This window comes from Ostrea edulis, chromosome 4, assembly GCF_947568905.1.
Source record: "Ostrea edulis chromosome 4, xbOstEdul1.1, whole genome shotgun sequence".
In the NCBI taxonomy this organism is placed as follows: Eukaryota; Metazoa; Mollusca; class Bivalvia; order Ostreida; family Ostreidae; genus Ostrea; species Ostrea edulis.
This window is the reverse complement of record NC_079167.1, coordinates 89,801,126-89,813,909: the sequence shown is the minus strand read 5'-3', so window position 1 is coordinate 89,813,909 and position 12,784 is coordinate 89,801,126. Positions and strand designations below refer to the sequence as shown.

At 34.6% G+C, this 12,784-nt stretch overlaps 1 protein-coding gene across 6 annotated transcripts in view; it reads right to left on the bottom strand.

The window, feature by feature from the left end:
* Positions 1-6,413: 6,413 nt before the first annotated feature.
* The window catches only part of LOC125668374 (uncharacterized), a 37,743-nt gene continuing 31,372 nt past the window's right edge, over positions 6,414-12,784 (bottom strand). For all 6 annotated transcript variants that reach the window (XM_048902496.2, XM_048902493.2, XM_056164245.1 and 3 more), the window contains 2 exons: positions 11,214-11,799; positions 6,414-10,405 (listed from right to left, as the gene is read on the bottom strand). In XM_048902496.2, coding sequence (XP_048758453.2) covers positions 10,029-10,405; positions 11,214-11,799 — 963 coding nt within the window. In that variant the 3' untranslated portion in view covers positions 6,414-10,028. The remainder of the gene's footprint in view (positions 10,406-11,213; positions 11,800-12,784) is intronic.

Below are 12,784 nucleotides of genomic sequence, written 5' to 3'. Positions count from 1 at the left end.
AATAATTAATGTCCCTTTATTGCGATGACTCTACAAGTACAAACCATGATATTAAAAAAAAAAAATGAAATGAAATGATAGATAAATAAATAAATAAAATATTTGTAAGTTACTTTATTTATCTGTAAGTAAGTCACTTATTAAGTGTAACTTGTGGCAATGCAACTTGCAAGTGAAAATTGCATCATCTGTAGCTTATGACCCCTTTTGCCTTGCCTTGTAATTAATATTGTTGAAAATTTGGCAAATAGCATTTTTAACCCCCCAGTCCATACCCCACTTTTCTTTAAACGTTAAAAATCCAGCTAATTCAGTGAGGAAGAAATGTCACTACCATATTTCGAATTTCCTCTAGACCATATCAAATTAGATACCGCACTGCTATCAGTCACAGATTGACACTGGTAGGGGAATGGGGACCTAGTCTGCGAGTATGATGGAAAAGATTCTGATGAAAATAAAGATTCACTCATCATTCAGAAATGTATAAACATCGTATTATTGTATACCACCGGTACGTTGTGAGTACGTTAATAATGGGAGTTATCTTTCCTTGGATATCTAAATCAATCAAATACTATATGAACACGGGCAATTATCGTCCATGTTTGACCTCAGTATAATTTATTCATGCATAAAATGTATTAATATGTCACTCTTTGTTGCGTATTTCACTGTTAAGTAAATGTTTACATATACTCGCTCTGCTTAATCGCTTCAATCTCAAAGGGATTTTCTGGAATATGCCTAATCACGTGAGATACGCTAAATATAGCTATTTTAGATCCGAACGATCAACTTCGCATCATTCGTAGGCTCTAGGTTTATCCATACTAGCCCGTAAAAAATAGGGTGGAACCTCGTCCCACTTTTCCTGTAGAAATAAAAATGGAACATGACGCGCCACCTAGCGAACGTGGTTGTTGCTACCTTCACTTGGAAACTTTGGGAGAAGACAAACAAATCATGTACTCTTTATATGTCATATTTCCTTAAAATTAACTTCGTTGAACAATCGGTTGTTTTCTCGCTATATGGCAACATATGTTGCATAGTATTTTAAATCTTCGAAATGTTGATTTCATTTTCACCTATCCAAAGAAAAACTTAATGAATTCGTAAAACATATTGACAATGTGTTTTGGAAAGATGTGTTTAAAGCTCTATCAAAAGTTAAAGAAAGCTCTCTTTCTGTTACAGATTATTTGAATTTAGATATAAGAAACTTTATACAAAATTTTATAAAGAATTTTTATACAAATTGGGTTGACAGAGGCATTAAGACCTTGAATGACTTATTTTTGCAGAATGGAACATTCAAATGTTTTACTGATGTAAAAGATGTGGTTGGTACAAAGAACTTTTTGAGCTATAATTGTCTTATTTCAAAATTACCCAAAAAGATTAAAAGACAAATTGTTGATTTTAAAAACAAAGTACATCATGAATTGTTGAGTCCAAATCAATGCATTGTACAGAAAATGAAGTCTAGTTCTAATGTTAAATTTTTATATCAAGTTTTGAAGGAAACGGAGTTCATAGCACCACAACTCAAAAGAGAGGAGTGGGAAACTTATCTCAGTGAAACTATTTCAGAAAAATGTTGGGAAGTTTATTATATGAATGAATCATTATGCACAAAAGAAACAGAATTTATTTATTTTCAATACCGTATTCTTATGTGTTATATACATGTAGCTACAAACTCTTTCCTTCACAAACTTAAACTTGTAGATTTTGCAAAAGCGAAAGAAAAACATGCAGTCACTCATATTTTTTATGACTGTGTGTATGTATCTGCCTAATTCTGGAGAGATTTTGTGAAATGGTATACAATGCATTTAAAAAAGATTATAAAATCACAAAAAGAAGTGTTACTAGGCAACATTGATGGATTCCGAAGTTGTTTGGAAAATGTTCTTTTGTTAGCAAAAAAGCACATTTATTACTCCAGATCACAGGGCTCAAAACCCAAATTGTCAGATGCAATTAATTTGTTGAAATATTATAGAAATTTAGAAAAATATTGTCAAAATATATTTCATAGCAAATCCAAATTGCTTGGTAAATGGACATTGTATGATAATATAATGGACAAGTAGTTTGTTGAAAATCACAATACATTTATATGAAAAATAAAATAATTACCTTTATCTTTGAATGTGTATGTGTATATGTGTGTATATATATGTGTATGTATATATTATATATAATTCTATGACAGGGGAAATTTGAGTCCTCAATATATAAACCAAGTATGGTACAAAAATACATTTCAGATGTCATTTAAAAATTAATTTTAGAGTTAACCAAGGTCGTCAAAATATGAATGAACGCGATTGCTAGTAGCACCCCCCCCCCCCTCCGCCGTCACTCGGTACGACGACACGACTGTAATGGAGGGGTGTCTATAATCAGACTGTAACTGTAAGGCAGTGAATATTCTTAGGTCTTGTTTTCGTTTTTGATAACTGGATTGTAAATTAATTTCAACATTTTACTTTCATTGTTAATTTTTTATAATTCAAAAAGTGTTGTAAAATATTGTTTGAATTTCAGGGAAAACGAGTCTGGATTCTTCAATAGTCAATACGTATGAAATTAATCAAAATATGAGATGAAATTGTCAAACTTTCATAACTTATCAAAGTTTGCATTATCATAGTTATGTTGTTATGCCATGTTTATCAACTGACCCACGGAAGTACAGTCCAATACGTCAGAGAAACGAATACCAGTCCTAGCCTATTTTAACTGTTGACGCAAACCAGAAGAAAAATGCATCTCAAGAGATTAAGATATTTCTTAATTTTTTAGAAATAAAATTTGAATCATATCTACTTTTATCAAAATTAAATGCAGATTCATAAAGCTATAAATTTATCCAAGTGAAGTAAATTACAAATTTCTCTATCATATATACAATGTTGTGTTTATAATAAACGCCACACATAGGCCTATTGTTCATTGTGGTTTTTATTTTAAAAAATCATTGCATTACGTTTTTCAATATTCACTAACTTCGATTTCAATCTGAAGTATGAACATTCAAATTGACCTTCAAATTGAAAAGTGTATTACATTTGTTAAGTGATGTATTTTAGTATTAAATCATTCATATCATGAACTGTCATGGTACATATAAACATAAATCTTATACATGAAAGTAAACACGGGTCAAATTATATAGGCCTACAACAGTTTCCTGCAACACCATGGACAAACGTCATTTGGATACAACCATTCCTATACGCAGGATACAGTCGTGCTTTTCACGCAGAGTACAACCAACTCATAGTATATCAATCATAGTATATGGATGGAGACGTGAATTTAGAAGTTGAAAGAAAGCTTGAACTTCTGTCTTAAACTTGCAATCCAAATTGTAATATTCAATTAAAATGTAGAAACTCGAAATTTTGAATCATTATTGTACAGCTAGCATATGGGGTAGTAAAATTTATTTGACCTGCCAATTATTATGCTCTCGTTTGCCCTATGGACTAATAAAAAAGTTAATCGCAAACTGTTTACCTATCGTGACGTCTCGGGAATTTTTCACTCGTATGGAGACGTCGTCATGCATCTTCGCAAGCCAAGTGTTTTCGAAAACACTTGGCTTGCGAAGATGGTCGTCATGGTACTGATGACCTATTCGAACCCGGATCACCACCGGATTGACGGCGCAGAAAAAATGCGCAAGGTTGATTCCTGATGTCGTATTCTTGCATCGGCGTCTCAAAAGCTTAAATTAAGAAATAATATCTCGCATATTTTTCCACTATGAATCAATCTCATAACTCCTATAAGGAATACAAAATAAAGAGGTGTGCAAACACGGGCCCCAGGACATACATGTACCAGAGGTGGAATCAGGTATCTAGGAGGAATAAACATGTCCTGTCGACTGGTCACACCTGCCGTGAGCCCTATTTTTCTGTTACCGGATCAAGAATTTCATCTTTTGAATAAGCAGTTGGAGTACAAGTACAATTACCAAATGTGTAACAAAGTTCGTTTAAAATACAGTTGTAATAATGAGCCTTACAAAGACAATGTTTTTAAAAACTTTGTCAGCTGGAACCGAAACATATTCTTCATGTAACATATCTAATTCTTTAATCACTTCTGGCTTACCAAACACAGAAGCATAAGTGGCGCGTACATTTGTTTCGATGAAATGTGAAGATAACGAACAGTGATCAACATCACAACTCCTACAAGCAACACAAAATAAAAGTTGAGCGAGCCAAGACCCCTGGGTATACCAGAAGTGGGATCAGGTGCCTAGGAGGAGTAAGCATCCCCTCTCGACCAGTCAAACCCGCCATGAGCCACATATCCCGATCAGGCAAACGGAGTTACCCGCAGCCAAAATCAGTGCACCAAGAACGGCCCAACAACCTGCACGGAACATGCCAGACAGCACTTGACCCAATGATAGACTGCACCGGCAAACCAGACAACCACAACGTCCACAGAATGTGCAAAATGCCAACCTCAAACGAGACCGCCGGAACCCCCGCACCACCAACAGCCCGTCTCGACCTAAAAACCGACCACAAGCTGAACAAGTCCCCGCGCACCGAACCAGCTGAAAGATATAAACACCATATGCAGGCGACAATGGAACATTGCCACACAAACACGGGAAGCCGACGATGGATAAGCCGAAATTATCCCGCTTGTCATAAAGTTGAGCTGCCAGCTCGCCGCAAACATATACTATCAATAAAATATCCAACTTGAAGTATGAAGCAGAAGTGGACGACTCTGTGGTGTCTTTCAAGTTCACCGGGATATATCGAATCGACATATGAACATTATATTGTTAATAGATAATATGTCGTCAATATAACAATATGTCCAATTGAAGGCCACAGTAAGAGACTTTTTCTTCTCCTGCAGAAGATTTTGAATAAATTCTGCTTCATATGAATATAAAATAGGTCAGTCAACATAGGAGCACAATTCGTGCCCACGGGGACTCCAACAGACCGTTGGAGGACCTAACCACCAAAGACCACGAAGATATTGTCAATGAGGAACTCCAGCCTATTTTTATTTCAACACGTGGAACCAGAGCGGTGTCCAACAAAGCAACCCCCGGACGACCGATCGATTTGATGTGTCTAATATGGGGTTTTAATATTTCTCTTATACGTTTTAATCCATTCTGACAAGGTATCAAGTTCTTTTCATATTTAGCCCATTGTTGGGCATAATATTCAACAGAATTCATAATAAAAATGAAGTTCTGTTATGTCGAAACACTCACCATAGCTCTATGTCACCCAAAATCTCCGCTTCAAATTATTCCGTTTGTTGACGAAGCCATATGTGGCAGGCAGTCAAATCAAACCCCGTTCATTTCTGAGGGCCTCAAGTAGCGACAAAATAAATAAGGAGCGGATCGAGGGGCTGATTTAAATCAGATGTCTATAACAATGTCAATGTAATCAAATTGTTACACGTAGCCACATGTCCACCGCTGCCGAAAAAAAAGTTGAATCGCCAAAGTCCCATAACTCCTGTATAATTTGAAGAATCAAATTCGCGGTGTAATATGATCATATTGTGACTAACAATCCTGCAAAATTTGAACAAAATCCGAACACCGGTGTCCAAGTGTTCCTATACTGTAGCATGTACAAATTAAACAAATTCCCATAACTCCTGTAAAATTTGTCAAATTAAAATGGCGGCACAATATGATAAAACGCATGGCCACTAACAATATTTTATCCTATAAAATTTTAATAAAATTTTCGAAGAGTTGCGTCCAGTCAAGTGTGACGGATGGACACCGGTATTTCAGTCTCCATTCCGCGTTGCAATGGGGGGACAACAAATATTTGTTATTAAATATTTCGGATGAAATCATCTGAATACATTTAAAAAATGGTTATTTAAATAGGATTGAATAGTAAATTAAATTCACGACTTTCATTACTCTTCGTTATTAGTGACCAAACTAGGCACCAGGATTACTTTCAATATTCAAAAGGTACTTAAGAAAAATTATACTTTTTCATTGTACATAAATTACTCGCGTTTATGATAAATGAAGACTGAATACATTCATTGTACCTCTACTCAATATCATAGATTAAAAAATCAACCGGGTTCGAGTTGACTGTCCATCTCACATTTAACGAACATTTGTTAAAGTTTTTATAAGGGGTAGGTCAATAGCTCTCTGGTACGTCCCAATTTTTTTACCCAATGAGCTACAATGCTGCAGCTATAGTTCAATATGTATATATGACTCGCCAGAGTGAATATTTGGTGGACTTCCACAGTGAAAGCAATCTCTGTAGTAGTACGTTCATACCATGAGAGACTACTCTTACATGTACGTGTACAAGCAACTCCAAGCTTTGAAATATGGAAATGATAAAAAAAGATATAACACAAACTGAGGATTTTTTTTAAAAAGATACTACACATACTAATTACTACACATACTAATTACTACACATACTAATTATTCTAAATACAAAAGTGGTATATCAATGACTAGAAATGCATGCAAGATTATATGTCACGTCATACCATGAAATACACACCTACTCATGATTTCAAAGTTTAAAGCTTTTTCCTACTGTTATGAATCACAATATAAGCATTAACAGATAAAATTGAAGTTGACAATTTAAGCAAGTTATCAAGGGTTAACTGATTAACTAATCATTTTTTTCAAAAATATCAATGATTCAAAGAGACATCACAAAAACAAACTGGATAATCACATACCTACGTATATACAATATAAAGACATTCAGAAGAGGTAGATTCAATGCATGTCATTTTTTCGTAATACCATGTGCCTATGTTGTTTTACAGTTGACTTTCATTTCTAACTATTTGATTGATTTCAATGACTTTAGTTTGATAGTAAACAGGGTAATAAATCTACATTTGATGATGGATGGTAAAAATTTCATGAATTTCGGGCCAGAAATAAAATATAGCAGTTCACTTGAAATAAAGTATAGTTGTGTATGATATCATGAGGTTTATGTTCTTCAGCAATACAATGTACTACAATGCAAATATAATCATGTACAATTGCCAACATAAATTCAGATCTATTTATGAAACAGTAGTAGGTTGCAAAGGTGTACTTTACACTAATCTAAAAATAAACAAGATGCCCATGGGCCACATCGCTCACCTCAGTCATTTTGGCCCATATTTAAAGATTTTCCCTATATATTCACAAATAAACCTTTTGATCCCTATTGTGGCCCCAATCTACCCCCGGGGGCCATGATTTTTACAAACTTGAATTTGCACTATGTCAGGAAGCTTTCACATAAATGTTAACTTCTTTGGCCCAATAGTTCTTAGAAGAATTTAAAAAAATAATTCCCTATGTATCAGTATCTAAAACTTTGCTCCCCTATTGTGGCCCCATCCTACCCCTGGGGGCTATGATTTTAACACACGTGAATCTGCACTAATGTCAGGAAGATTCCATGTAAATGTAAACTTTTCTAGCTCTGATTCTTCAGAAGAATATTTTTAATGATTTTCCCTATATATTTGTATGTAAAACTTTGATCCTCTATTGTGGCCCCATCCTACCCTTGGGGGTCATGATTTTAACAAACTTGAATCTGCACTATGTCAGGAAGTTGTTATGCAAATCTCAGCTTTTCTGGCCCAGTGGTTCTTGAGGAGAAGATTTTTAAATGACCCCACCCTATTTTGCATTTTTGTGTTTATCTAAACTTTGAAGGGGGAATGCTCCTTCACTTGAACAAACTTGAAAGCCCTTCATCCAAGGGTACTTTTTACCAAGTGTGTTTGAAATTGGCCCAGTGCTTCTGGAGAAGAAGTCAAAAATGTAAAAAAAAATTTACAGACAGATGGACAGACAATGGACAATAGTGCAATTATTGTTTGTGTTTATCCCGTCTTATTTGTGATGCGTTTGATAAACCACAAAAAAAATGCGTTGATTCAGAAATCCTCAGTGTGGTGATCCAGAAAGTCGGATCTTTGCTTATGCCTTTGACTCCACTGAAGATCTTCACAACAACACAACAGACAAGACAAAAATCAAAATGCGTTCTGTGAAATCGACAGCATCACCACATGGAAAAACAATGAGTACATACTAAATAATCATTACTCAGCTGCAAACAAGGTATCAAAAGTTTTCAAGTAAAAATTAAAATCGTTTAAAATTTACAAATAAAGGGGCTTATATCAATAAAACAATATCACTAATACATCATTATACCCAAGTAAAAAAAAAATGTCTACATAAAAAATAAATCAGCAAGCAGATCACACTATCACACCAATACATAAACAGTTGGTGCAGTATTGGTACTATTTATAAGTATATACTAGGAATGTCGATCTTACTCAGATCTCTTACTAAAATACTCCAATAGAAGCCAGGCACAAAATCATTGCCGAAATTCAAAACCCAATAAACCAAAGTTTCAAAATGCAACACGCACAAAATGTTCATCCTTAACCTGTTAAGGCAATCCTTATTGCACTATTTTTACTGTCTTTCTAGATTTTATTGCATTGAAAGATCTTTTTAAATGCGGTAACTTTATATTTTTGGAACCATGAAGACTGTTTTGTGATCTCATTTACTAGTCACCAGGTATGTGAGCATTGATGATCGTTACCGATTGATGGTTTCTATTTACGGGTGTAAAACACCCTTTATAAAACATGCAAGATACAGATTATTAATTCATCTTACAATGAAATTATTTATGAACAACAAGTTTACTGAAAATATAAACTATAAATTTTATGAATTAGCATAACAATGACAGTTTATAATTATAATAAAAAAAACAAATTCTGTACAAATTACCTTAAGACTTTGAAGTTAAATTTTACAAAAAAACATGATGCGGCCATCAATATTTCAATTTCCTCTAATGTGGTTGAGATATTTCTTGCAAACCAAAATCCCAGTCTGATTATCTTGGGTTGGGGGTATCCATAGGTCACGAGTTTGTGAGAATGCTGGTCAGATTACTTTTGTTACAATAACGAAAAAAAGACAAAGATTAGGACATGCCAAAGTAAAGTCAGGCAGGTACTAGCTGACGTGAATTTATTTCGTCCTTTTCACTTCCTTATCTAGTCCTACATTTTAAGTCAATGATCATTGGGACAAGAAATGTTGCAGTCAACTAATCGAGTACTTTTTGACATCCCTAGTACATACATTGTACAATGCACTGTGGTTTGTTCTTCTATAAAAATAAAAGTCACATGGTTTTCAAAACATAGCCAAAATCAAGTGAGGAAATTCAAGATATGGGATCATAGCACCATTTTTTAAAATGCAGCCTAAAAATGAGCGTAAACAAATATTGTGTATTACATTATTATTGGCATGAATCTTATCTGCTGTGGAAAAAAAATTTCCAACTATTTTGCTTATCACCGAGTTTACAAAATTACTTTTCATAAAAAAAGAATTCTGAGAAAATATTCATATCCTCCAGGAAAGAAAACATAACACAAAAATAAATCATTGCCAGACCAACAAGAGGCCTACAGGCCTTAATGGTCACCTGACCAACAAGAGGCCTACGGGCCTTAATAGTCACCTGAGTATCATACAAAAATTAAGAGCCGGAAGTTGTTGGTAAAATGAGTTCATCTCACATCTGTACCCTGTATGAAATTACTTTAAAATTTATGACTCAAAGAGTTGCTTTTCACTTTATTTTCAACCTTGCCCTTGGTCAAATCACCTTGGTTTGGGTAACAAAAGACTTTTGATCAAAATGAATAATTTGGTAAAGTAGGAATTTTTAATGCCTGAATTTGAGAGTATTGCCCAGGTAGCTTTTGAGAAAAAATAGAACATATTAAAATGTTAACCCTATTTCACACAAAGCACTGAGGCAGACAAAAATAGATCTCATTAGGCCACCTAAGTATCCTCTGATGACCATAAAAAACTACACAAACACTGCAGATTGATAGTATCACTAATTAGGAACAATAACATGGATGACCATACACTAATTGCACTAAATCTGGGAGTAGACTGAGGACTGGATAGAAGATGTGCATCCACTATTCAAATCAACGCTCTTATAACCACCCTCATCAATATCGGAGGCAGAACTTGTCATGCAAGCACTCGAATTGGAGCACTGCAGGTTCTCCATTACTTCTCCCTGCTGATTGTTCAGATCTGTCCCGCTCCCTTGAGGAATAATGTCGTGTGGATTACATACATCAGGAGGCGACAGAACACCATCATCAATGGGTGCCTGCTCAGTCTCGGGAGGAAGGGATTCAATAGAAGTTTGAACAGTTGGGGAATTGCAACATTCACTTGATTGGGAGCAGCCATTATTTTGTTCAGCGTTTTGAGAGGTCACGAGAAATTCATCTTCTGTCTCTAAAAAGGAAAAAATCATGAAAATGTTTACAACATTGTAAACTTGAAATTATGTACATATGGTCAATATCACACAGAAGTCCAAAAACAGAAATCCTTTAATTTAGCTCTGTATGAAATAAAATAAGATGCATTTGTGAACAATATACCCCCAACTGTGGGCATGCTCTATCGTGGCACCATTGACCTTGACCCTTAAACAAAAAAGCATTGGCCTTGATCCTTCACCTCATCAAATCTTGTATGGTCAAAAAGTTATGGCCAAAGTTAATGTTGACAGAATAATAGACAAACTAAGATATATGCTGCAAGGATGCTTGCATAACCTCTATGCTTCAAATTTTATCTAAAGGACATAAAAAATGCGTAGGAAATATATTTAATATAAGTGACAAGTCTTTTGTAAAATGTATAATTAAATCCAGAATTAAATTTTGCAATAGCAATTTTATAAACCTAAACAAGATGGGCTTGATCCCAGTGGCAAAAAGAAAAAAAATGAAAGATCTTATCATAGGGAATCTTTAAACAAAATATGAAAGCCCTACTTTAAAATACTGCAGGAGATATTGCATAGGTTAATTTTTCTTATAAGTAGGTCAAACCCCAAAGTCAATGTTAAAAACTTTGGTACCCCCCAAAAAGGTCTCGTCACAAATGCACAAGTCATATGAAATGAGGGAGCCCAGTCACTCACCATTCACAATTTATGTTCAGACAGATAGAAAACTGACAGGACAAAAACAATATGCCCTCTGATCTTAGATACAAGGGCAAAAGACACCAAAACTTTCAATTTCCAAAATACCTGCACTACTGTCATCATTTATCATTTTGCTGTAGGAGTCTGCATTTTGACTGAGACAGGAGGAATGAAGATATGCAGATGTGTCAGCAGAGGAGTCCGTGTCGTGCTTTATGTCATGATATTCATCCTCAACATGGGAGGAAGATGAACTTTCATCCTGTTCACTTGAATGCCATTTCAAATTATTGTGATCTGTTGATCTACTATTGTCTGATAATTCAGTCTGCGGTCTGGATTGATTGATATCACTGCTTGACAACACAGATGCCGGTTTCGATTGGTTGATATCACTGCTTGTAAATTCAGACGGGGATTTTGATTGGTTGAAGTGACTCTCTGACTGAGATACCAATTGGTTGAATACTTCACTGTTATTTGTTTGACCTGAAGCATTTATTAATTTGGAATAATCAGATGATTGAGAGGTGGCCTTTAATTTCTTCCCAAGTTCCAACTTTTTTATATCCTCCAAAATGTTTGGGACCTCCGAGAAATTAGAATTGTCTCCAGTCTGAACTTCACCATTGCAAATGTTGTGTTGCACATGTTTTACATGTTCATAGCATGCATCACTTACATGTAGTACCTAAAAATGTAAAAACAACATATGAATAGATGGTATAATACAGAGATAAAATCTCACACCAGGGACACAGATGACGACTATTCTATGTTAAAGGCAAAAGTTCCTAAAATATATCAAATTTAAAGTATTTAACCATTGGTATCAAGTACTTAAGGGCACAAGCAAAACAAACAGAAATAGTCAGAATTAGTTATTTGTGTTGCATTTTACATTAAACATTAGGCCACACCAATTTGTAAAATAGTTCTTCGGATTTTCAAACAAAAAAAGTGAGGCGAGAGGGCGAAATTATTTTACAAATATTTATTATTTTGGAGATAAATATTATGAGGCGAGCGAATACAAGAAATATAAATGATTTTAATTGAATTAAGTGTGATTTTAAAAAGCGAGCGCTTAAAAATAAAGATCTAAAATCATCAGATATCATTTGTTTACCACGTGAACTTAACATTTTTCAACGTTGTTGATATAGTTTACAATAAATAATTAGGATTTCAGGTTTCAAAGACTTCATTTTCTTCATACCTAATACATGTACTTTGCAACATTAATTCATAAGATCTTTTTAAAGAATTTTATTTTATTTTCATTTCTACAAACTTTCGATTCAGATATATGCATATTGCTAGGGACATGTCCAATTTTGAAATCTCCAATGTATCGCTTTTAGTATTTTCTTAAATTTTAATAGAACACACATAATTAATAATCACCAAAAACCTTTTGTGAATTTAACTGTCGATCCAATTTAGAATTGTCCTCAGTACCCCTTGCTTGTCGTAAGAGGCGAATAAATGGGGCGGTCTTTCGGATGAGACGGCAAAAACCGAAACCCATGTCACAGCAAGTGTGGCATGATAAAGATACCTCCCTGCTCAATGGCTATAAGCGCTGAGCATAGGCCTAAATTTTGCAGCCCTTCATCGCCAATGGTAACGTCTTCTTGGGAGTGAAATATTCTTAAGAGATACTTTAAACAATA